General features: G+C 38.7%; 1 protein-coding gene and 1 non-coding gene across 2 annotated transcripts in view; one reads left to right on the forward strand and one right to left on the reverse strand.

The window, feature by feature from the left end:
• The first annotated feature begins 7,043 nt into the window (after nt 1-7,043).
• Spag6 (sperm associated antigen 6) overlaps nt 7,044-21,099 on the forward strand; it is a 75,050-nt gene continuing 60,994 nt past the window's right edge. The window contains 5 exon segments of the mRNA XM_012517728.1: nt 7,044-7,071; nt 7,810-8,150; nt 8,268-8,325; nt 16,126-16,327; nt 17,443-17,451. Coding sequence (XP_012373182.1) covers nt 7,044-7,071; nt 7,810-8,150; nt 8,268-8,325; nt 16,126-16,327; nt 17,443-17,451 — 638 coding nt within the window.
• Nucleotides 16,572-16,709, reverse strand: LOC111813644. Its single transcript, XR_002818837.1, has one exon. It is a non-coding gene; the product is annotated as a small nucleolar RNA SNORA64/SNORA10 family (small nucleolar RNA).

Below are 21,099 nucleotides of genomic sequence, written 5' to 3' on the forward strand. Positions count from 1 at the left end.
ACCCTGGGCCGGCTCCGGGCTGCAGGCGCGCGCGCCCCGCCGTCATGCGGACGCCACGCGGACGCCGCGGCCTCGGACCTCCGGCCCGAGCTGCCATGTTGCCTTCATGGAGGACGCCGGGAGGTCGACGCTGCCGAGCCCGCGACGCTCCCGGCCCGAGAGCCTCGTGGCCCTTCGCGCCTCCCAGCCAAGACCCGGCCGAAAGACCGGCCGGGTGGGTGGGAGCGAAGCCCCGGGGGGGCCGGGAGGCGCCAGCTCCTCTTAGCCGGAGCCCGCGTTCCGGGCTCCGGGCTGCGCGCTGCAGACTCTCGGTTGCCAGTAGCAACCACGCGACGGCGATTTGCAGCCGGGCGGCCGCCTCTGGTGCCGCTGCTGCTTTGCGCGCTGCGGGTCACACGGCTGAAGCCCCGGGGTGGCCGTCGGTGACACCTCTTGCCCCACCCCTCCCGGCCCTCCAGCACCCGCGGTTTACCCCGCCCCCGTGCGTACAGTGGGGGCCCGGGCACCGGAGAGCGAGACCCCAGCTTTGCGGAGTCCCACCCCCTCGTGCGCTCATCTCCGACTGGAGACTGAAATTCATTTTCAGCGGCCAATTAGGAAGCTTTTGTCGGTGGCAGAAACAAGGCTAGTGCCTACAAAAGGTGATGCTTTCTAGAGAAACCTAGGCATCAAAGAGCTTTCTGGCTGTGTTCACACCCGGTGAGGGAGGCTTTCCTCTGGGTGAGAGCCATGGGCACAGCATACGCACAGTGTGAGGTTTCCTCTTCTTTGTTGGCCATGAAAATTTTGTATGAGACCCAGAATGTAATCACTTCCGTGAGCTCAAACATTATATCTGGATTCTTGGTTCTTATTTTTCACAGGTGAATGGAGCACTCCTCCACACCCCATTTCATGTGAGAATCTACCTCAGCCCTTGGCAGGGTGGACCAAGTGATCCGATGAACACAAGAAGTGATGGTCATCAACCCATACAGATCTTTCTATGGTTCCAGCACACGGCTTTAACTTTTTTTTTTTTAAACAGTAGAACTTTTAGTGTTTTAAAATAAAAGACTTTAAAGTATCCAGCTAAATCTTTTTATTTAGCAAATAGATGTGCATTACCAAATTTCATTTCTGAATAATTGCCCCAAGTTTTAAATAGCCTAAATTAGCTGAGAATTTTTCCATGCATTGAAATTTAATGTAAACTGCAGATATGCTGAAATTTCTAAGTTTAAAGCTCCTTGACGACAAACACCTGTCTTATTTACTTTTGTATGCTTGGGCAACCTTTTGATGTAACTTATCAGACATTTGTCCGATTTCCAGAAGATTCCAGAAGTTTCAACAATCCTTATTAGAAGGGGGCACTACTATCACAAGGCTTTAGTGAACTCAATGAAAAGCTAAAGATGTTTTCAAGCTAGTGGCACTAATCAGATGTCCTTATTCATTTGTATTTTAACCTAATTGTGCTTTAAATGTGATAGATCTATTTAAAGTATCTGGCAGATGTTTCCAGGATTCTGAGAATGACAAATTGCACATTAAGTACTTATAACTTTGCTAATTTCTCAACAAAACTGTCTGAAATTAGTAAACAGTCATTAGTAAGGTAAGATTTTAAAGTGGCTTTCATATAGCACAAACATGGTGCTTTATGGTTTAACAGGAATGCCAAAGGGGCTAAGTACTAGACATTGTGAACTACCAAAGCAAAGTATCTTGAAATATCCTATTTAATTTAAATAAGCCTTAGTAGATACTGAAAATAGTTACTGTGTCTTCATCATAAATAATGGTAAACTCAGATTAACAATGTCTTCTGAAATGATTGTGAGGTATGTTATAAAAGGGACCACCTTATTTAATGCCAATTCATTAAATAAGATGTTTTTCTTCTAAGAACTTAGCACTTGGTTTCCACATGTAATATTAACCTGTAGCTTGCCCAGCTATCTCCACCATCACCTTAAAAATCAATAGTAAAATAGGCTTTAGTGAAAACTTCCTTTTTATATTCTTTCAAGAAAGAAAAGCGCCAACAACTTGCTTTGGACCAAGTTAAAGAGATTATCTCCCTTTTTCATTATGACTCTCTTTAAGTGAATTGAAGGATAAGATCAAAGTGCATTCATATTCATGTGAATTATCGCTATTGACTTCAATAATGATGGATTTCATTGTTTTATCTAAACTAAAGCCAGGAATGCTGCTGCTTTTGAGAGTCTGGCTCTAAGGCTATAAAATTTCTTCTATGAGGACTGAAAAAGAATAAAATAAATAAAAACTTAATCAAGCAATTAGGCTTGACAAGCACATCATTTCCACAATGTACTTCCGTACACAGGACTCTATTGGAATCAGTTACATTTCTACAGACTCTTGCCATTCAATTTTTGACTCAGCCTTCTCAACAAGACTCCAAAGTTCAGCAAGTACACTTCCAAAATACTTATGAATTAATTGTAATGAGAAGTTACAGTGATGTTTAGAAAGCTTTTAGCTTATTCACAAATCAAACAAAGTAAATTTATCAGTAGTCAGCTTATGAAAGTGTTTTTGCTTTGAACAGGATTCATCACAGTTGGTTTTTTAGTATAACTGAAGAACTCAGGGTGTGCTTGGGAAAATGTGTTTGCCAGCTGTTTCTTTCTAAATATGCCTCACAACAATTTTCTCAAAATATTCTCAGTTGAGTTTTTCCTCAAACTCTCACACTATTTTCTAAGAGAATGAGGCTACCAGGTTTTGTGAAACTCATTTGTCTAAATGATCGTTCTGCTCAATTAACTTACTAAAAATACTTGAGCACTTCCTAGAAAATTCATTAAATATTGTAAGCTTTTATCATTGAATAATATAAGCAAACTCTAATGCAGGTTTGGGAAAATGCACTTCATGAACCTTAACATGCATGATGTCTCTTTTTATAGGAAGACTAGTGCAAGACGAGTTTATTATCATAGTCTACAATGGATATTAGGAAATATTCTCTCATAAAAAGGTAATTGATATCAGTTACTTGGTAGTCCTTTTAAACTTCTGCCTTATATTTACAGCATTATGCATAAGTGTTTCGTGATTTTTAGCACAAATTTTTGAAATTTCAACGTTTTTCTATACAACTGAGCTGGAAGAAGTCTTATTTCCATTTTAGCCATTATGTTTCTTTAGTATTGCAAGTTTACTGGCAATTTTTTGAGATATGACCATAAACATACTGAAATTATGTATGCCCAAACTTTGTAAACATCTAAGGCCTTTACCTAGATTTATGGATAAAATGATGAGCAATTGAATATTATTTCATCAGAATAAGACACTCCTATAATGCATTTCCTTAAAAGCAAATCTTTCTTACTAATGGGAAAAGTTAGTATTTTTTAATATGTGGTTGATCTTTTACAGTGCTTGTATAAGAACCTTATTCTTCACTCTAAAAATTAAATATGGGCTAATATTGGAATAAGAGATAAAGTAATTGAAATCAGTGGCCTTCAGGAGTTTTCCCTGCCTGAAATATGAAAATGAACTGAAAATCCCAGAAAAGGATGACAATTGCAGTGCAAGCATCTCCCGTGTACGACTGAGATGTAGCGCTACCACGTCCTCGAATTTAGCCTAGTTTTAGCGGAGCTAATAATCTCAGTGGGGAGAACTGATTTACAGAGTGGATAAACAGGAGACGCTATTTTTATTTCAAAAGTTTCAGAAATTTACAAATCTTCTCTGTACTTTTGCAGTCATGTCCAGGAGTTAGATCATACAGTTATTCTCCAAATAATCAATGTACAAGACATTTTGGTTGAGGGACTTGATGTAGCGAAAATAACTACTTAGAAGGGGGCGGGAGGTGGTGGGTGTGTGTGTGTGTGTGTGTGTGTGTGTGTGTGTGTGTGTGTCTCGCACATGCGCGCTGAGGTGCAGCGTCCCACCTCTGTCCTAAAGCAGCTCTCCGGGATCCTGCCTGCGCCAGGTGCTTCATGCACCAGGAGCTGCGGGGTCGCGGGGTCCTCGCGCCCCTCTTCCGACCGCCGAACCCGTCGCCCCGCCTCACGCCCCCAGCCCCCGCTTTCCGGCCGTCGGAGAGCTGATAGGGGCGGAGCAACCGACCCGGCGCTGGAGCGGCGCTCGAACCTCTCTGGACCTACTAGCTTCTGCCCGGCACCCCGCGAGCTCCGCCGTCCCGAACCGAACCCAAGCTCAAGGACGAAGCTCCTTGCGCGCAAGCGCCCCGCCGATCCCCCTCTGACGCCTGGCCGCAGCCCAGAGCCCCGCGGACACGCCGGGGTCCGACCCGCACTCCGCAGCCCCTCCATGCTGGAAACCCGCGGGCCTGGCAGAGCCCTCGTGGACCTTGGGTTCCCGGAAGCCCGCGCCCAGGGCGCCCACCCCTCCTGACTTTGCCTCTTGTAGGAGGGAAGAAATACCCACCTGTTCTCCCAGACAGTGTCCATCGAGAGAAGGCGGAGGCTCCACGGGGTGCTGAGAGCGCCTCTGGCAGCGCTGGCCCTGTTTGCATCTTTGCTTAAGTCTTTAGAAGGAAAATGTCCATGCGTGCACACTAAACAGCAATAATCTGCGGAACTTTAGTGCAAGTTACTGCCTTGGAAAATGTGTGAAGTGATTGGCTCCGCATCAACAGCGACGAGACTTAGTTACCAGTCACTTTGGACTACTTGGTGCCTTCTTTTGGGACCGGGCGAGACCATTGATTGTGGAGCCCCTCTATTAGTAGCCTCTGGGCGTGGAAAAGATGAACTCAATCTCTGTTATCCTCTAAATTACTGGAAAGGACGTCACGCACAGATACATCTTGGGGAGTTAGGACTGGCAAAATCACCAACACCTCTGTGTGCTAGTGGCCATGCCACGGGAAAGAAACAAAAGAACGTCAAAGCTTAAGATGTGTAGAGTTGGCTTTAAAAGGTTTGAAAAGCAGAGAATAAGAACTAGAGTACAGCGCAATGCATGCATAGTTGCGTTAATCTCCTCCCGTGTGGAAGGGTCCAGATCTTTTCTCCAGTCTCACCTGGACAGTCTGCTCAGACCAAAATGTACAATCCTGGACATTATTTTCCCCAATGCGATACTTATAGATTTATTTTTATCCTTGAAAATAGTATTTGGAGCCTATAAATTTAGTTATTTAGTATATAATACCTTTATTTCTAACTCAAATATGCAAATATGAAGTTATTTCAGTGATTTCAGATTTCGTGTTGGCAAAATGATGTATTTCCATGACTTGAATAATTACATACAACTATTAATTGAATTTATTTTAAAATGCTAACACTTTTAATCCTTTTTTTGAGATTTCATATCTAGATAAAATTCAGATTTTTTTTGTTAAAAGTAAGTCGTTTATTATTTAAATATTTTAGATATTTTCACTTTTTAATCTTTCTTACACTAAATTTCTCATCTTTGCTCCCAGAGTCCTTAAGCACTTAAAGCTATCACAGCCCTTAAAACAGTGAGAGGTGTCTGCTTGTTGAGTTAATATAGATGATAGTATATTGCTGCAGAATAAATTAATGTCTTCTTTTACTGGACTTCATGCTATGGAACATAGGCACATTCTCCCATTAGCAAAGTGTTTTACCACATATTGATGTTTAATACCTATTTGACTTGATAGAGGAATATATATAGACTTTAAGCACCTCTCCAAGTTTTTAAAATGTGGATGTTAATATCTAATTGGCACTTATAAAGCTATAATTTTTAAAATTCAATTAGGAGCTGAAAAATACATACATGCAAAAATAAAACCTTTAGGTATGTGTAGAAAATAATGTCATGATAGTTCTGAATTCCCAAGTGAGATTTGTAAAAAACAACAGGATTTTAACTGGCTTTATTCTTTTTGTCAGTGTCATTTTCATAAATAAAGGAATGTAGTGAAAAATTATTTTGAAGTTATATATTATAATTAGCATTTTTCAAAAGAAGCCAATCTCCCAAGCAAACTTCATGGTAACAATTTTTTCAAGTTCTGATAATATTTCATTCTTAATTGTATGTACATTTTTCTGTGTCAATTACATTGTATATCTCTAAAATCAGTTGGTAATTTAAGGACAGTAATCTTTTAACCATTTAATAAATACTGTAGTATCTCTCAGTTCTTTTCTTTTTTCAGTGTTTAGCTGTTGGTTTAAGAGTATGTAACTGATCATGGAACATTCATTTAATTTTGTGAATCAGTGGTATTTTGTTTCAGAGAGAGCTGAAATGGGTCAGAATATATAGATTGATTATCTTGTCAGTAATATGCCATATTTTGCATTTAAATAATAATTGCATCATTTACATGTATATTATGAATGTTCTATTTCTCCATTTAATTTAAAATACTTTTTCAAAAGCTAGAAGAGTAAAGATCTGACTTCTTTGGTATGTCCAATTTCAGATTTGAAGTAGGTATTCTATATTGTATTGTCAGGAAGAATGTGATTTAACTCATGAGCACTTTACTAATGCCACTGTATAGTTTAAAATAATTCTCACACCTTTGAACTTAAGTTTTTAAACTTTGTAGCCATTGTAGCCTCTGTAGGCTTTGTGCAGTTTCTGTATATAGGTTGAATTATTTTCACTATTAAAAGTTTTAACACTTTAAAAGTAGAAAATACATATTAAGGCAAGTACTAAAAATGGCCGGGTATTTAGTAGGGAATTTGAATTGTTTGTTTAAAGATAAACTACACATAGAACCTCTTCATTTTAGTTGGATTTTTTTTCTGCACAATAAAATAAAGAATCAAAAAATTATTTGCAATTTTAATTATTTACTCAGTGTTTCCTCCAACACATCTAAGTAGGAACACACAACTTTTCAAGGACTGGTTCTTGTAGGACAATGCAGAGATCATTGTGAATCTATGGTCTAGAATTAAGTAGATTTGATTATTGCTGCCTATTAAGCAAAAAGACATGCCTACTCTGGGGGTCTGGCCGAACACATTTCCTTTCTCTGTTTTTTTTTTTTTTTCCTTTCTCTGATTGATGGCCCATTCCTCTACTATTTGGGGGCTTCACAAAGTATCATGACTTCATCAGATAGCTCAGATCAAGGTGAGATCTTAAAAAGAGGATTCACCCCAAATATAAGTACAGCACCAGCTAGCTTTGCAGGCTTCTTTCTAGTGAAGAAGAGATATCAAGTTTACCCTGTCATAGCTATTTGCCCATTTGACACCTGGTGAAATTGTGGTTTCTGATGGACAAATACTTAATGTGGTAGCTGTCATTGAAACATTTGGTATACAATTTTCAAAGACAAGCTAAGTGCAGTACTAAGTACAGTGCTTAAATTCTGTAAACTAAATATAGTACTTAAATTTTGTTGAAGAAACTGCATAAAGATTTCAGGTAAATTAGAGGTATGTAGTTTTCTAGGTAAAGAGTCTCTCGTTTTTTCTTTAGAGAGTGTTGCTCAGAAGCAAAATGAAGCCTAAATTAAAAAGACACCATGTTTTAAATGTGGTTTTAAGACCACATAAAAATGAAGAAACAGCCATATTGGTCATTGGAAAAAGTTACCAGAGAGAGGACATTTAGCCTATAATTTCCTCCTCTGCTTTTCTCTAGGAGTGTTGAAACAATACTTTCAAGTAATCCTTAAAAGTAATACTTTCAAGTAATCAGGTGTCTGCACGTGCTTGTGACCTTCCAGAAATCTTGAAGTCAGAGACATTAGGTAAATAAAGAGCTGGACTGAAAAGGACAATACTGACTCTCGGGTCGCATTGACAGCATGTATTTGTCAGGTTATGCACTGTTTGAGAATGAGATTTCTCGTGACTATCTAAGCTCACTCGACCCCACAGGGCTGGGAGCTCCCCGGGGACACCCGACGGCCGGGGCCGCCAGCACCCTGCAGAGTGGCGCGGGGAGCCCCGCACCCGGAGCCCCCGGGATTGGCCGTCTTCGCCCGCCGTCCGGTGACGTCACGCCCGGACGGCCGAGCCCAGAGCTGCAGCGAGCTGGTTCCGTCAGGTCGGCTGGCCGGCGACGCGCTACACACGGAAGCCGCCAGCGTTCGCGGCCGAGTCTTCGCCGCAGTGGTTTCGTCCGCGGGCGGTGCATCGCGGGACACAGGCCTGTGCGGGTGGAGGGCGGCTGCGGGCGCCGTGAACCTTGAAGCGGATGCCGCAAGGGAGGGCCCGCGGCGGGGGACGGGCGGCGCCGGAGGGGCTGGCGGCGGGGCCTCTACCCGGCGAGCCTCCCTCAGGCCTGGAGGAGTACAGAGAGCCGGGCTCTAGCTCTAGCGGACGGTGGTGGAGCAGGCGACCAGGCCCCAAAACATCGAGACGCCGCAGCCTGCGGGTGAGCCTCACCGGAACCGCGTCCGGGCCCGTACTTCGCCTCGGCCCCTCGGCCCCACGACCCCACGACCCCGCGCCGGCCGGGCCCTCGCCTCAGCCGGGGCCGCCGGTGCGTTGTGGGGGTCACCCCCCGAGTTCCTGCAGTCCCAGCGAAGGCTGGAGAAGCGTTCGGCTTCCGGTGTTCAGGAGCGGGCCCGCGAGGGTGAAGCTTCCAGTTGGACGTGACCCCTCCTCTTCGGGCTTCTCTGGCGTCTGACAGGTTGTCAGATTGAGTCAGGCCGTAGGCATTGTCTAGAAGTCTTTATTCCCAGAAGGGAATCTCCATTAATCCGACCCATTTTTTGGGGGGCTGATTTTTGTCGCCTTGCCTTACAGCAAAAAATTTCAGACTGAGTTACAGTGTCGCTGGTCTTGGATTAGTGAAAGTGACATGATCTGCTTGAATCTTGTCCAAGAGAGGCTAAGTAGGTAAAAATAAAATCTGGCTTAGTGCAATCTTTAGGACACTTTCCATCCCTCAGTCTGAATGCAATTAAGTCTCTCCCTTTCACCCCCTCTTCCCTCTTTCTTTCTATTTTTTTTGGGGGGGGTTTAAAGATAATCTCACCACCATCTGAATGGTAAGGTAGCAATTTATCATTACTCTGTGATAAGAAATGTTCAGTTCATTGGATAGGATCTTTAAAACTAGTATAACACATCTTCACTATAGAGGACATATGGACAGGAAGGATATTTAGACCTCATTTTAATTTGAATTTCTTTGAGGGAAATTACTACTGCCCTATGTGGTGATTTCTTGTCCTTGGGATGTTGATATTTATTCCTTGGGTGCTTTTCCTTCTCGCTCTCCTTTTTTTTTGGGGGGGGGATGATATAGTCAACATAAAGTTCTTTTTTTTTATCTTCTAAAACATAAGTCTGAGATAGTTTAGACTCAAAAGAATTTGTCAGGAATAATACACAGTTTACATGAATGATAATCTCTTTCAAACTTCAATATATCAGAACCAGGTTAATGCTATTGATAAAAACTCAGTGATCTTGCTCAAGTTCTCTCGGTTGAATTTGTCTCTCTGTGTGTCTTTTGTTCTGTCATTACTATAGTCAAGATGCAGAACACTTTCATTATTGTAAGGATCTCTTGTGTTGTCCTTTTGTAGCTACAGGAGCCTCCTGATGTCCTTAACCATGGATAATCACTTAGCCATCAGAATTTATCCATTTCTTTAAAAAAGTTATTTTAGAATTGATAATATTTTGTAGTTGTTTCCTATAGATTGTCTTTATTCTATATGTGTTGTGTGTATATTTATGCACATGCACACATACCCATCACAGTACCCAGAACAGTACTTCACACAAGGATACAAGGTGTTTCATACAAACAAATTAATTTGATGAGAGCATTTTATGTTTTTTAAAAATTTTTTTCTCCTTGATTTATATTGCCCTTTGTGAATGGGCACTTATTATGTACAGAGATTTACTTTTTGGACTGTGTATATATATATATATATATATATGAAGTCACTTTTAAAATGGGAAAATAATTGATATTCTAGAAATTTAATGAATATGTAAATATACATAAATTTTAATATACAGAGTACACAGCTCCCTCCCTAAAAACCTTCCTTTCCTTCATAGAGTTGTTTTGTTGCCCAGCTTGGCCTCCTTGCGTTCAAACAATTCCCTTGCCTTAGTCTCCCAAATAGCTGGGACTTACTATGAACCACTGCACTCATCTTATGGAATTTAATTCAGCCAGTAAACTAAGTGATCACCAAAGTATATGCAATTTAGATTTCACTGTATACACCTATGCCCTGTCTTATGGAGAAATAGAATACAAAAGAATATGACCTGTAACTTTTCCTGATGCCATCCTAAGACTTTTTTTCTTTTCCTGAGTTTATTTTGAACCTATTTCATACTACATAGATTTGATTTAAATATTCCTTTAGTTGCTTTAGAGATTGACCATGCATACCTCAATATATTTATTCATTGAATAATAAGTATTATAAAATCTTGTATTTAGTAGTCAATAAGCTTAATCATTCAAATTTTAAGAATCAACACAGATTTTAAAATGCTTTTGAATGAATCACAGTATGTGTGTACCAGTTATATATTACCATCACTTTTTTCAGGTTAATATCTTCCTTTTGATAGTGACTTTGTACAATGCATTTTATATTGACTTTGACATATTGTCTAATTATACGTGACGATTTTTGTTTTCTCTTTTTCCTCTAGTACACTGTTGGTAAATGTGTAGTATTAAGGATCCAGGGTGATATGAAAAACATTTTCTATGTAGGAACCCTGGTCAAACAGTAATTCTCTTGCTGAGAAATTGGAATTATTATATGTGGAAGAGAAACTAAAGGTGAAGATTATCCATGAATTTTTGTTGGATTTTAAATCTCGTGGTTTTTATTGTATTTTTGAGGTACTAATGAGAGAATTTGGCATACTTATGTGTTGCAAGATTGCTTCAGAATAATTAAAGAATAAATTTGATTTCTAATCAAAACTATTACTGTGCAAAGTGTCTGTAATGTTGCAGGCTTTTTCTCATTTAGGTTTATTCCTTGTAAATTAAAGGAACACATAAGAGAACATTAAAAAGTTTAATATTCATTATAAAGTCTTTTTATGTACCCTCAAACACTATCTCTGAAACATTACATCTTGTAGCTATTTAAAAATGAATTTTGGTACTTTCTTTCTGAATAATCAACAACACATGACTGCAGTAGTAAAGATAATACATTGTTACTTGTACCAATTATAAAATGTCAGCAATTGGAGGTAGTTGGTTAGTTATAAAATATAAGAAAACATTTTGTGGCATAGTGGAATACAGACCACTCTTAAGTCTGTCAGGAGGTCTTCTGAAGTAAGCTAATAAAAATTCCAAGAAAATTCTTTTTAAACTGGCTAGCTACATAAAATACACTTCTTCTCAACCCGTTGTTTATATAACTGGGAGTGAAGTCTATAATATTTTACAAAAAACTATAGTAAAAACATGGTCAATACTTATGTGCATGTTCTGAAGAGTTAAGAATAAAGTTTGCATAATACTTTATGCATCTATATAAAGGTATTTTGCTAATTTAGGCAATTGAATGGCTTCAGGATTTAAGAAAATAATATATGGTAGCTGAACAACGTGGCATGAGTTCAAGGCCAGGTTTGGCTACATAAGTGAGCTCAAGGTCAATCTGAACTATTTAGAGAGACCCTGTCTCAAACGAAACAAAGCTATATATATATGTATATGATTTTAAATTGCATTTTTATGGAATAAGGTGAAAAATTTCATGTTATTTAGTACTTCCATATGCTATTATAAGGAAGAGTTCCTAGTAGCATTCATAATATACTTAAGACATATCTCACTATGTATATGAACTATGATTCTTTTACAGAACTGCTGTTTTGGGCAGGGATGTAGCCAGGTGGCAGATTGCTTGTATTGCATGCACAAGCTATCAATCTCCAGTACCACCAAAAATCCCCAGAAAAACCTGCTGTTCTAAAGGATATTGTACATATTTTCACTTCATATTAGTTTTTATAGAATAGACCAAATTGGTTATAGGTGTTAATAGTATGATATATAAGTCTTTATTTATTGATTGCTTGATTGTGGTGGCACCAGGTCTTCATACCTGCTAGGTAAGTACTCTTCCACTGGGCCATTGTGCCAGTCCTTGATTCTTATTTCTTTTTTTTTTTTTTTTTTTTGGCAGAACCAAGGATTGAACTCAGGCCCTTGCACTTGCCAAGGAAGACTTATTCCACTGAGCCATCTCCCTGGCCCCTTGATTCTTTCTTTCTTTCTTTCTTTATTTATTTATTTATTTTTATTTTTCAACAAATAATACACTGCATATATTCTTCTTAGTGGTTAATTGCTGTACAAGATGCGGACTTGTGATCCTATTTACAGACACCATTAGAACAAATCATTCTATTCATTAACAGAATGTAACTATATATCTATCCCAACCACTTTGAATACACAGATACAAAATGGACATTCATCTGTATACCCCATTTTTTCTAAGTTCCGTTATTGAATATTATAGGTGTGTAAACTCAGCAAAATATTCTAAAAGAGTCCAGTAGCCCATAATAGCATTGGGTCTTCTGTTTAACTGGCAATGTCAGAAATTATTGACCTGAGTCCCCCACAGCTCAACTTAACAGCATGGCTTTATTTCTTATAATTTCATCTTCATACTTTTCTGCTGGATGGTTAAGAACCAAGGTAAAGCAGGACCTATGCAACAAGAGTTGTAGCTTTTTGGTCTGAGAAGGTCAGTGGAATGCCCTCAGGATTTGTCCTGAGATCCTGTACCTCAGATTGTAGAACCTTTATCAGTGCAGCCATGTGGATGAGTCACGGCCAATGCTTGGCCAATGTGCTCTCTGTGAAAGCCTGAGAGAGTATCTTCTCCCCATGTGACTCTCCTTAGGCCCACTCTATGTCATTGATCACTTTCCTCTTTGGCCCCATAATCTTCTTGATCAGAAAATTTGGGACACTACCGAGGTACATGAGGTTGCAGTACAAGTTCTCATATGTCCTGAGTCTTAATTGACCTTAGAAGGCTAGTGGCCCCTTGATTCTTATTTCTACTATTGAATATACTGTTTTTTTTTTTTTGTTGTTGTTTTTTTTTTCGGAACCAGGGATTGAACTCAGGCCCTTGCGCTTGCCAGGGAAGCACTTATTCCACTGAGCCATCTCCCCGGCCCCTTGAATATACTGTTAAATAGTACATTTGGGGCCTTTGTTGGAATCTTTAGTGATACTAGCTTCTTGCCAAGGACTTGTTTTGTAGATACTGTGACAGCTATTGGCTGTTATTTATGGACTCTGAAAATTTTTATGTATTCACTCATTGTGGACTGTGAATTCCTGATGGACAGGCAGGTAAAAAAAGTCTTTTTTTTTTTCTTCCCTGCTGTGCTGGGGATTGAACCTAGGACCTTGAACAAACTGAGTAGAGACTGCTGTTACATCCCTGACCTCTGAAATTTCTTTTTAATGTTATATATGGTGTTTTGTTTTCTTTTTTTCCCTTTGCTCTCTTTTTCCCTCTTCCTTCCACCATTAATGGAGTTCCTCTTGTACATCTATATTTGTAGGACTAACCTACATTTAGAATAACAGTCTCTATGCTTAATCTGTGTAAATGGTAAGAACGTCCTTTTAAAGAAAAGCACCTGGGGGGCTGGGGAGATAGCTCAGTAGAATAAGTGCTTGCCTGGCAAGCTCAGGGTTCTGAGTTGAATCCCCGGTACCACAAAAAAAAAAAAAAAAAAAAAAAAAAAAAAAAAAAAAAGGCACCTGCGGACATGAAGCACTAAGAGGCAATTAAGAACTAGATATTTGAATGGTATATATTTAGTACAGGGTCTACAGAGTCTTACTACATAGATCAGAGTCCTAGGGATTCTCCTATTTTCAGCCTCCCAAGCTCTGGGATTATAGGCATGTGTCACCACATCCAGTCTCAGTTGCTCTCTCAGCGCACCCTGACGGTGGGGCCAGCACAGCATGCCGGGGACAGAACCCCAGCTGCTGCACTTGGCCTAAGCAGATGCTTTAGTCTGCTGAGCTATCTGCCTGAGGCAATATTTTTGAGAATTTTTTTCAATTAAGCCTTACTGAAGGTCATTCACTGAAGAAGATTATTCCAACAAAGGTATTTCAAACTGATACTTCAGGGTTTTGCTCATTGTAAATGTTGGAACTTTTTAATTTTTTTATTTTTGGCACAAGGTCTGGCTAAATGGATAAATTGCTCAGGCTGGGCTCAAATTTGCAGTTCTTCTGCCTCAGCCTCCTAGATTGCTGGGACTACAGGAGTATGCTACCCTGCTTGGTTTCCTGTGTCAACTTTTGGTAGCTATTCTGATATCTTATTACGTGCTTTAAACTTTTGGTTGTGAGATCAAAAGTTATCAAAAACGCAAATACATAAATAAGCAAGATCTACAAACATTTTGGGTTATTTATTTATTTATTTATTTATTTATTTTTGTGGTACTGGGGATTGAACTCAGGACCCTGTACTTGCTAGGCAGGAGCTTATTCTGCTGAGCTATCTCCACGGCCCTCTAAAAACATTGTGCAGGAGCTCTGTCCCACCTGTAGCTAACTAGCTTGTGTGGAGTTCACACTTGGCAACTCTGGCCTTATGGAAGATCTAATCTACCCTCCTCAGACATAAAAATTATGACTAAATGAAATTAGAAATTCTGAAAAGCACAAGTCATAGTATCAAAAGTGTCTTTGATAGGGGCCAGGGACGTAGCTCAGTAGAGTAAGGCCTGCCTAGCAAGTTCAATCCCCAGTACTGCAAAACAAATAAATAAAAACAAAAATGTCTGTGATAAACATTGTTTCCTTTATGTTATCCAGTGGCACTGTTTCTCTTATTTTGGTCTAATCATAACTGTTACTGTGAATTTTTTTTAAATTCTATTTTAAATGTTTCTAGATATAATGTGATAAAAGAACATAGATAATAATTGTTTTTATACATTACCAGTTTTTGTTTTTAAAGACAAATAATGAGTTTAATAAACTGGTATAGATTAAGTCTAGAAAACTGTGGGGTATTTTGTTCTAGTCTGAATTCTGTCATTCCCTTTCTTGTAACCTTGTATTCTGAAGAACATCAATAAAGCAAAACTAGCAGTTGACCATTTTGCAGACTTTACCAAAATGTAAGTTTTATTGGAGTCTCTTTCTCTAATCCTCAAATTCCAGTACATATTATTTGAAGATTATCAATAAAGATTGTCTGAATTCTAACCTTGTTTTACCATTTTGTGTGACAATTTACTTAGCTTTCTCAGCTTAGTTTCTTCATCCAAAAAATAGTTATACTAATAATGTCTACTTTTTGGATTGGTTATGAGAGATAAGTGAATTAATACAGAAAAAAGCCCTTAAACAGTGCTTGCATATGGTAAATGCTTTGCAAATATATTACTTTTATTGTTGTGTTGTACTGCTTACATATTCTATTCTAGGATGAATATTATGTATGAGCACTAGTAATATACATATTTCCTTACCTCAAGGAATTTATTTGGCAATAATATTCATGTAGCTTTTTATGAATGTTGAGTCCCTAGCTAAAAGGTCCTGTTAGCTCCTTTGGCTAAGAAAGCAATCCTGATAAAATTTCTGAAATAAGCTGTAAGTTCAACTGGAATGAGAGAGAAGATCAAATGGAAGACTTCACTGAGAAAAAGACCTAAAATGAGCCTTGAAGATAGGATCTGGTGGGAAAGCCTACCTTGCCCCCTTTTCTGCTGGCCAGCACTAGGCCTTATACTATACGCTACCTCTTCTCTCTCCACTCCTCTTTACAACCCTGTCAAGTTACATAGCTAATTAGTTGCTGAATTAAAGGTTCAAACTCGAACTCTATCTTACTAGGTTTTAGTGGATACTTCCTATTTTTATTGACTTTTACCCTTAGTTTTCTTATCTACGTATGTACACTGAATTGTATGTTTACTTTTACATTTGAAATTTTGGGGCCGGGGAGATAGCTCAGTGGACTAAGTGCTTGTATGGCAAGTGCAAGGTTCTGAGTTGATCCCTGTACCACCAAAAAAATAAAATATTTTGTGTATTTCTGCTCTTTTTTTATGGAACCAGGTATTGAACTCAGACCCTTGGGCTTGCTAGGCAACATGCTTATTCTACTGAGCCATCTCCCTAGCCCCTATTTCTGCTCTTCAAAACTTAACTCAGGTGTAATATCTTTGGTGAGGCCTCTTCTCGATATGATCCCAATAATTCAACAGACTGCTGCTTTGGCACTTGGGAGACTGGCCAATTACAACAACAACTTAGTAGAAACAGTTGTAAAGAGAGACATTCTCCCATAACTTTCTCTCCTATGCAGTAGCAGAGCAGAATTTAAGAATTTTTTTTTGAAAAAAACTTTTACATTGTTTGAGATTTGGAAAATAAATTGATAGTTTGGGCATAGTTGTAAGCTTTTAGGGTATTAATACAACTTAAATTTTTTATGAACTGTGAATAATATTTGTAGGGTATTTTGTTTGGGGGCTGATATGCAGATTTTGTCTATTAATGTAAAGAGGTAATTGAAATGCTTTTAGGAAATTGTTTTTAGTGAGTATTTTTATACATGGAATTTTTTATACGGGAATTTTATTATTATTATTTTTTATATCTGTAGTGCCCCTCAAAGAAAGAATGGCCACCATGAGGCCAGTTCAAGGTCCTTTTGAAGAGCTCTTTTCTTTCTCTCTCCGGTATGAAAGTCACACTACAACTAGTATAATGTATACGGGAATTTTAAAGAAAGCTGTAGAATCTATCTTAGGGAAGCTAAGACTTCCTAAAGCTGTAGGACTCCTGGGCAAACAAATAGTTGGCTTTGAACAGTCTTAGACATAGATGGACTTTAGTACTATACCAGGAAACAGCCTTGAAGCAAGGGTAAAAGGTGAGAATATGTTTAATGCAAAGTGTGATGAAGCAGTTTTTATTAAGTAAATAAACATGTAAAATCGTTTAAGGCATTGTCTAAAGTACTCCAATAAATTCTCTTCCTATATAATACTATTCTACATTTTTATATCGTGCCATTATTTGATTTAAGGATCCTGTAGTTAGGGTCATGGAGTATTGATCCTACTCAATTAGTTTATCATAATATCTTAAGTACTTGTGAGGTATGAAACTCATCATAAGCTCAAGGCCACCATGGGTAATTTGAAGAGACTGTCTCAAAAAATAATAAGGGCTGGGAGGTAGCTTAGTAATAGAGCAGTTGCCCAGCATGAATGGGTCCTGCATTTCAAACCTCAGTCCTGTTTAAAAAAAATACACCAAAACAACTTTTGTACAAATATTCAGAGCAGCATTAGTCACATTAATCAAAAGGTGGAAATAAGTGCATCACCAGAGGAGTGAATCAAATGTATATCTGTACACAAACTATTACAGTCATTCAAAAGAATAACTTGGTTACTTTTCTCTCATAGCTGAGTCAAAATAACCAGTGTGCAAAATTAAGGAAAGCTTTATTTAGCTCAGTTTGTTGAGGTTTCAGTCCATAGTCAGCTGGCTCCATGGCTGAGGGCAAATGGCAGAGGAGTAACAGTTCATGGTAGTAAAAGAAAGAGCAGGAGCTAAAAAGGAGGAGTAGAGAAAGAAGACTTTCCCCTTTATATTGACTATTCCCCTAGCTACCCTAGGGTGGCTATAGCACCCACACCCATAATCCCAGCACTAGACAATGAATCACTCTAGATTCAGCCACCCCCATGACTGCATGAGGCTTTGGGGGGACATCTAGGCACAAACTACAACATTCCACCCCTGGCCCCCCAAAGATTCTTGTACATCCTTTTATGCAAAAGGCATTTTAGTCCACCTCTAAGGGTTACCAAAGTGCTAACAGTTTCAGCATTGCTGAAAAGTCTAAATCCTATCTTTAAGATCTAAGTCAAACTCCTAGCTGTAAGCCCCTGTACAAATGAGAAGTTGAAACACTTGTGAGTGGAACAAGATAAACATTTCCATTCCAAAAATTACTAACAGGGATACAAAGTAGTGGAACTAAAGCAAGTCCAACATCTAGTAGAACAAAGATTAAGTCCTATAGTTTGATGTGGAGCATCCAAAGTAAGCTGATAAATTGTGAGCTCCAAAGTCCTTGTGTGGCACTGCCCCTGTGGCACTTCTGGTGGATGTAGCTCCTGTGGCTTTTCTCTCAGGCCTGCTTTGCTCCCTTCTTGCATCTTTCTTTAGATAATATCTGTTCTTGGCTTCTCCAGCTTTCTGGAGTCTCCAGTGCACCTTTGATTTCTCATTCACAGACTCACATATTGCCCTCTCAGGGGCACACTGCCTGACCTCCCAGGCCTTTCTGAAATCTTGGTGGAAGCCTTCTTAACCCCATAAGTCTTGAATTCTTCATGTATCTAAAACCAGTGCCATGTGGATGCTGCTAAGATCTGCTGCAAGCTGGAGCAGTAGTCAGTCTTCTTTCCCCTTGACTGTAGGGCTCAAGTGCCTGGATTACTGAGCACTCTGAATACAATACTGAGGGACAAACTAATCTGTGCCACTGCTATTCTGGCACATAGTAGCAGCCACCACCATTGTGGAACATGATGCTCTGCAGCTTCTCAAAGCAGTCTTTCTTTCACCTTTGCAGTTTTGAGACTGCAAAGGGTGAAGACTTGCTTCTTGTGATACCCTCAGACATCTTTTCTGTTCTTTTACTTCTCATCAATGGAGATCTCATCAACTCTATCTTTGTAGCTTTGCTGGAGCTTCTTTTCTGGACATACTCACATTTTAAATCATTCTGCTGGGTTCTTTGCTCTTGATTCCCAACACAAAGTTGTCTAAAAGTCCCCAACAATAGCCCAAAGCCGTACCACCCCTCAACATTAAACTGCCTTGAAAATTTTTTTTTCAAGATGAATTAATCTGCTGCCCTTTATCTCAATCTCAGGCAGTGTCTCTCAACTTGAGAAAAATGCAGACAAACTTTCTGCCAATCCATAATGCACATCATCTGGAGTCCAACAGCCAATGCAATCATTCCCAGGAGAAACTCCCTGAACCTGGTCTTTACTGGCAGAATTTCTAAAAAGGTTCTGATCTTCTGAGCTCTGACCAGAATCTCTTACACAGAACAGTCTAACGTGTTCCAGCTCTACTCTTTCAGGTGATCTCTGAACTTTGCACTCTCCCTACAAGCCATTCCCAAAGGTTCTTGAACCATGCGATCAGGTATAGCCATAGCAATGACTCCACTTCTCTGATACCAAATTCTTTCATGGTTACTTTTCTTTCATTGCTGAGGCAAAATACCTGATGCTCAAAATTAAGGAAGGAAAGGTTTATTTAGCTTACAGTTTGTGGGGCTTTCAGTCCATAATTAGCTGGCTGCAAAGCAGAGTGGCACATGGCACAGGAGCAATAATTTTTTTTAGATATGTGTTAAAATCTTTGTTTTTTTATTCCTATTATCTTATTATATATTTTATTATATTATTATGATATATTATTTTAGCCTAAGAGTAGAAGGCTTTCAAAGAAGGTGTTATAGTTAGTTACCTAGTCACTTTTTAGTAGTCACTGTAAAGAAATAGTAATTCAGAATGTAAAGTGGGACTGGGAAGATGCTCAGTAGCATAAACACCTGCTTGGCAAGTGCAAGGTCTGGAGTTCCATCCCCAGTACCACACACACACACACACACACACACACACACACACACACACACACACAAACAGGAAAAGCAGCAAGAGCAAGAAGGGAGGAGCAGAGAGAGGACTCTTCATGTCTCTTGTATTGTATGTAGACCAGCCATCCTAGGATGGTTGTATCACTCACATCCATAATCCCAGCAGTGGGCAATGAATCAAAAATTCTAGATTCAGCCACCTTCATGACTGCATTATGCTTTGGGGGGATATCTAAACACAAACCATAACAAAGAGTAATATGCTGATAAATGCTACAACATGGATGACTCAAAAAACAGTATGCCAAGTTAAAGACTTAAAAGGTTACATATTCTAAAATACTATTTAGATAAAATTGGTATAATATGGAAAGTCATAGAGACAGAAGTATATTTGTGATTTCCAGGAGTTAGGAGAAGAAGCAGGGTAAGAAAGACCACTTAATATACCAGGCATTTCTTGGGAGTGTGATGAAAATATACCAGAACCAGATAATAGTGATAATAAATTGACAATAAATATATATATATATGTATTTAAATGTATTAAATTGTATTTTAGACAGTTAAATTGTACTGTCTAAAACAGTAAATTGTTATGATATATGTATTTTACCAGAATTAAATAAATCCTAATTGTATAAAATTTTATTTCTTTATATATTGGAGAGTTACTAATGCCTTCACAAGGAATCCCAAAAATGTGATTTTTGTTGTGGATATTTTTTCTTTATAAAATGCTGTTAGACATTCTTCTTCCTGGACCCTAGTCTCTTCCCTTTGAGAGCAGAGTCTGTATCTGTGCCCCACATAAAAGCTTTGAACATGCATTTATTAGTTGTACAGAAACAAAACACACTAGGCGGAAAGTGAGGAGGCAGTGAGAATACAAAGCATGACTCACAAGCTTTTGGCTCTTTCACCTACCAGTCCATAAGTCATTTCTTGTGGGAGGTTTATTGTCTTTTTTATGAGGTACAAAGTCCCATGGTTTTGCTTTTTTTCTCTTTTAAAAGGTAGTTCTTTGGATGATGAATAGCAGAGAGGAACATTAGAAATTTGGAGGAAGTAAAGAGAGAAAGAGAATTAGAAAGTATGAATTACAGGCACTGTAGTGGCCATTAAAACCTATAAAGTGTAAAGTTGACAATTCTATAGAACAAAAGGTCAAATTAGCTTCACAAATTGACAAATGCATTATCATTTTTATACAATTATATGAGAACAATCTATGGAAAGCTACTTGAAAATGTTACTCTAAATTGTTTTACAATAAATTAGTAGAAATTGGATTACTGCCATAATTCAGGAAACTAAAGAAAACACATCACATGAAAAAATTAGTGCTACTATAACATATTTCTTATATTAGCAGTATAGTTCAAGGTTAGTAGATATGTGTTAAAATCTTTGTTTTTTCCATTCCTATTTTATTATATATTTTATTATATTATGATATATTATTTTAGCCTAAGAGTAGAAGGCTTTCA

Source organism: Octodon degus, unplaced genomic scaffold (genome assembly GCF_000260255.1).
Source record: "Octodon degus isolate 3935 unplaced genomic scaffold, OctDeg1.0 scaffold00208, whole genome shotgun sequence".
In the NCBI taxonomy this organism is placed as follows: domain Eukaryota; kingdom Metazoa; phylum Chordata; class Mammalia; order Rodentia; family Octodontidae; genus Octodon; species Octodon degus.